The sequence below is a fragment of the Sapajus apella genome, unplaced genomic scaffold (assembly GCF_009761245.1).
Source record: "Sapajus apella isolate SASKATOON/1434 unplaced genomic scaffold, GSC_monkey_1.0 scaffold130, whole genome shotgun sequence".
NCBI lineage: Eukaryota > Metazoa > Chordata > Mammalia > Primates > Cebidae > Sapajus > Sapajus apella.
The window spans coordinates 81,319-86,682 of NW_022437070.1; the positions used below are offsets into that span (position 1 = coordinate 81,319).

The 5,364-nt window shown below is 45.6% G+C and overlaps 1 protein-coding gene across 1 annotated transcript in view; it reads right to left on the reverse strand.

The window, feature by feature from the left end:
- Nucleotides 1-2,690, reverse strand: part of LOC116539518 (bile salt sulfotransferase-like) — a 16,728-nt gene extending 14,038 nt beyond the window's left edge. Inside the window, exon 1 of the mRNA XM_032262493.1 lies at nucleotides 2,468-2,690. Within this exon, the coding sequence (XP_032118384.1) occupies nucleotides 2,468-2,600 (133 nt within the window). The 5' untranslated portion in view covers nucleotides 2,601-2,690. The remainder of the gene's footprint in view (nucleotides 1-2,467) is intronic.
- Nucleotides 2,691-5,364: the final 2,674 nt, after the last annotated feature.

A 5,364-nucleotide genomic window follows, 5' to 3' on the forward strand; every position in this document is an offset into this window, starting at 1 on the left:
GCTCACCGCAACCTCTGCCTCCTGGGTTCAGGCAATTCTCCTGCCTCTGCCTCCTGAGTAGCTGGGATTACAGGCACGCACCACCATGCCCAGCTGATTTTTTGTATTTTTAGTAGAGACGGGGTTTCACCATGTTGACCAGGATAGTCTCGATCTCTTGACCTCGTGATCCACCTGCCTCGGCCTCCCAAAGTGCTGGGATTACAGGCGTGAGCCACCGCGCCCGGCTCTCAAGTTCTTTTAAGAATACAGTTTAGGTAGTGTGGAGTGTGGAAGTAGAAAAGTTGCCTTTCTTGTTAAATCATAAGTGTGCTAAAAACTTTGTTAAGCCCCATCCTGTGTAGCTGTTAGACATGCCATGCTTACAGGCACGTAGTACATTCTATGTCCTTGTACTTTAACCAGGATATCTGTGCTGGACGTGCTCACAGGCATGTCCCAGCTCTCCATTGTTTTTCAAAATGTTTTAAATTATTAGCCAATTGGGTTTTAGTTTAGATTGTGAGGTCTGGCTCCAGCCAACGGAGATCAGACACAGCAGTAAGGACGACCCGAAATGCATAAGGGATCAATTTGTGTGTTTTCCCTTTGTTCTTTGTACTCTTGTGGCAAGATGGTACCTCCCTGCATTCCAGGAAGTAAAAATTTCCTTGCTGAAAAATCCTTTGTCTCAGTGCTAATTGTTTTTTGCAGCACTGAGCATCTGTTTCCAACAAAGTGTTAAACATATTCCCATTGCTGCTCAACCAATCTCCAGAGAATTTTCATCTTGCAAAACTGAAACTCTGTGATGAACCAACGTCAACTTCTTATTTACTCTTCTCTCTAGCCCCTGACAACCACCACTGTACTTGCCATTTCTATGAACTAGACAACTCTAGGTTTGTTATGTAAGTGAAATCGTACAGCATTTGTATTTTTGTGACTGGCTAATTTCGTTTAGCATAATGTCCTCAAGGTCCGTGGGTGTTGTAGCATGCATCAGAATTTCCTTCCTTCTCAAGGATGAACCACATTCCACTGTATCTACATATCACATCTTGTTTTTCCACTCAGTTGTCAGTGGATATCTGGGTTGCTTCCACCATTTGGCTACTTGCTGAAATCCTCTTAGAAAGTTCCCGTCGTTCTTGGCCTCTCAGGGCATGCCACTTCCAATGTCTTTAGCCTCAATCCTTGCCCCATCTGCAGTGCTCTTACCAGCCCCCCACCCCAGAGCCCCACTCCCACAGACATAAAATCCTCACCTTTTAGCCCCTTAAGATTGTCAGGCTCTTTTCCAATTCCTGACAGTGATTCTCCTTTCAGAAAAGTATTCCTGTCCACCAAGTTGTTTCACATTCGCTCTTTCCATTTCAATGTAAATGCTATTTCTTCTTTTTTTCTTTCTTTTGTTTTTTGTTGTTGTTGTTGTTGTTTTGAGACAGAGTCTCGTTTCGTCGCCAGGCGCCAGGCTGGAGTGCAGTGGCGCAATCTCAGCTCACTGCAACCTCTGCCTCCCGGGTTCAAGCAATTCTCCTGCCTCAGTCTCCTGAGTAGCTGGGATTACAGGCATGCGCCACCACACCCAGCTAATTTTTGTATTTTTAGTAGAGACGGGGTTTCACCATGTTGGCCAGGATGGTCTCGATCTCTTGACTTCGTGATCCACCTGCCTCGGCCTCCCAAAGTGCTGGGATTACAGGCGTGCACCACTGCACCCGGCCGATGCTATTTCTTCTTTTAGGAGATCACTGGCCATCTGCAGCCAACCTCCTTCCCACCACCCACAAACATGCACCAGAATCTGCCTTTGGAGTCACTCCTATTGAGGTATTGAAATGTGAGATTCAAATATTAACACCAAGACAAAAGTAGGCCAAATTGCAGGGTCTTTATTGCCGGCGACCACAGAGGACTCGCGTCTCTCCAACCCGTGGCCCCCAGCTCAGGGGGAGCTGGGCTTTTAAGCTGAAAAACCACATGTTCCTGGTTTTAGGAACAAGAGGGTGGGGGATGCAGGGCAAGTAAGTTTACAGGAGCTTATTCTGGCAAAGGCCAGCAGTTCTGGCTGTTACTGATAAGAGGAGGCACGCAGTTTTACGTAGTGGGCATTTCCAGAGCAAGCTAGCAGCTTTATTTACAGAAGCCAAAGTCAGCAGTTATTGCAAGGAGAATGGGGCAGTCGTTACAACTTACTTTTTGGAAACACAGCTTTGTCTTAGAAAAATGGCGTTGCTCAGGTTCTGGCTCTAGGCCAGCACACTATGGATTCTCCTAATACCTTAGATTAGCCCTCTGAGCACTCATCTTACTGTGTAATTTCCTGACTAAATCCTTTTCTCCGATTGTCCATGGTATCAGGTGTTCCTCCCTTCCCCACAAAGCAATGTTCGTTGTCCGGCATAGAGAAAGCACTCCAACCATCTACCGAATGGGTGAGGAACCCAACCACAGCCCTCTTCTGTCCACGATTCTGCCTCCTTACCTGATTTGGGGTAAGTCACTGTGACTACATCTTCAGCCTTTATTACAAACTCATCACGTAATTGTCGTAGGGTTTCAGGATTGAAGTTGTTAAAGAAAGGGACTCCTTCAACCCATAAGTAGTCATCTGCCATGGTGATGAGCCCTTTCTGAGTGGTGGTACGGGTCCAGCTACGGCCACCACTGGAGATTGTGGAAGCTGCAACCAGATCAGATTTTATGACAGAAATCAAACCCCCAGTCACATGGCCCCAGCATGTCACATGTTTGTGGTGACGTTTTTTTAGCTGTTTAAAACAAAGTAAATATTGTGACTGACAGCCAAATATCGATGCCATTGAGTAATTGTGAAGTTTATTTAGAAACCATTCCAGGGTTGATCTGGGTTTGAGTTTAAGGAAGTGAAATGGAAATTGAACCACAAACACAAGGAAATAGAAATGTGTGCATATTTCAACAAATGTTTGTTTCAGGATTTTGTGCTAATAGTGTATTGAACAGAAGTCTGTATAAAGGCAAACCTTACTTTGGAAACAAAGAGTTCTCTTGTGTCTCCTGGCCCTCCAGGGTTGGGCGAGGTAAGAGGAGACCTTGAGGGCAAAGGACAGGTGGGGAAATACAGCTGTAAGAGAGAATGGGGCCAGGAAATGGAAGAGGAGACAGAGGCTGGGATGGTTCTATCTATGAGGAACAGGAGGGGGCAGGCTGCAGGAGGGAGAGGGTTACGGGGTGTAGGTCCTTATGCTCCAACCTGCTTGTAACCCTTCTCCTCCCTCCCCCCAGCCAGTTAAAATTCTCTTAAAAATCCCACCACATTGATTTGTAGTAGCTTTAAAAGAAGTAAAAACAAATACAAATTAAAATTTTTTTTAAAAAATCCCACCGCAGGGGTGAGGCTGGTGAGACAGGAACCAGAGGTGGGGGCAGGGACTCATTCACCTCTGCCTCCTAGTCTTGCTGCAGAATTTTAGAGACTGGAGAGACCGTTAAGGTTGCAGAAGGAGTTTATTTTAGGTGTACCCCGGCCCAGCTCAGATTCAGATCCAAAATGGCTGAGCCCTCAACAAAGACAGGGCTTCGCCTTTTATACATGAAGTACACAGTGGCGCTGAAACAAGTTTGCAGGTGTACAGCGAAGGAATTTATGAAGCAATGACAGGTACGTGACTTAGGCTTGCACATGACTCCTGCTATGTGACCCAGATGTTTGCTCTCTGTAGAGCTCAAGGATTCTAGCACGGGCCTTATCTATTGCCTTCTGCCACAGTGCCCAGAAGGCGGGGGTCAGCCTGCTTGGGCATTTCTTACGACCTTCGCTGTGTTACAGAAAGTTACAGTTATCAGCTATAGAGAACAAGAATACAAGCATTTATAAACGTATAAAACTTGCAGAGCAGGATATGATTCCATGGGATGGGGAAGAACTCAGGGAAGTTTGCTTATAAAAGAAAATTTTAATTTCTGCTTCTCTTTCCTGCATCAGTTTAATTTTATATGATGATGTCTTCTCAATTTTTCTTTTCCCTCTTCAGTCTAGGGGCCCAGCCAGGGCAGAAGCTTGATGGCCTATGCCCCCCTTTCCCAGTGCCACTTGGGGCTCCCACATGGAACTGGAAGGATGGTAGGTGGGGCCCTCGGGAGCTGTTAGTGAGGGCAGGTGTGTCATGGGGCAACTGCCAGTCTCAGCCCGTCTGAACATCAACTAGAGCAGAATGGAAGGGAGGGAAGGAATACACGGTTAGCTTTTGCCTTTCAGAGATCCCCTTCCCCTGCCCCTCACAAAGGATAGAAATTCTTTTGTAATAGGTGCTACATTAAAAGTTGCAAGCTTCAACCTGGGCAACACGACAGACCTCCTCTTTACCAACAATTTAAAAAATAGCCAGGTGTGGCAGTGCCAGACTGTAGTCCCAGCTACTCAGGAGGCTGAGGTGGGAGAATCCATGAGCCTGGGAGGTTGAGGCTGCAGTGAGCTGTGACCGTGCCACTGCACTCCAGCCTGGTGTCACAGCAAGACTCTTTCAAAAAAAGCAAAATAAACAAAAACCAAAATAAGCCCAATTACTATCTATTTTTTCCTATTAAATCCTGAGTTGGGTCAATAGATTGAGCACGTGTGTGTCAAACCATGTGCTGATAATATGTAAATGTCAATCTCACTCATTTGTTGACCCTTTTGTACTTCTGAGGGAATAAGATCAGAAAACAAGCCACATCTAATATAATTATCAGAGATGAGAGGAGTTGAGCTGGGGGTGCACACGTGTGCTGTCTAGGACACAGACCGCTCTAACATCAAGATCAAATGGTTAAACTTTACCAAACACTCTAGTGTTTCAAAAACTTTGTTTTATTCTTTACTATTACCAAATAACTTTAGACATTGATCATAAGTATGATACCGTGACTGACAGATAATTATAAAGAACATTGTGAACACTTTAGATATACCGCACCATTAAATCCTCAGAATGATTGCGTGAGATGAATTAGGAAGGCGTAGACCTCACCTGCTTCACACCCTGTAACGACTAAGACACTGGATAAAGCTGTTCAGTTGGCCAGTAGTTGGAAGGGACATATGTCCAGTCCCTTGACAATGCACTCTATGATCTATACTAGATTATAGCTCTGCCCCGGTGTCAAGTCAGTGCATGCTCTGTAATGGACTATTGCTATCCCAGGAGATACCTGAATCCATGCTGTGCAATGAATTAGTTACCTCAGTTGCTCCGTATTGGACTCCAGTTAGTCCAGGGGAAACCTGAGTCCATGCCCTGTGCTCAACTGCAGTTACCCCAGGTGAAACCTGAGTGCGTGCTCCATAATCTATTACCGTTACCTCAGGGGCAACCTGAGTGCGTGCTCCATAATCTATTACGGTTACCCCAGGTGAAA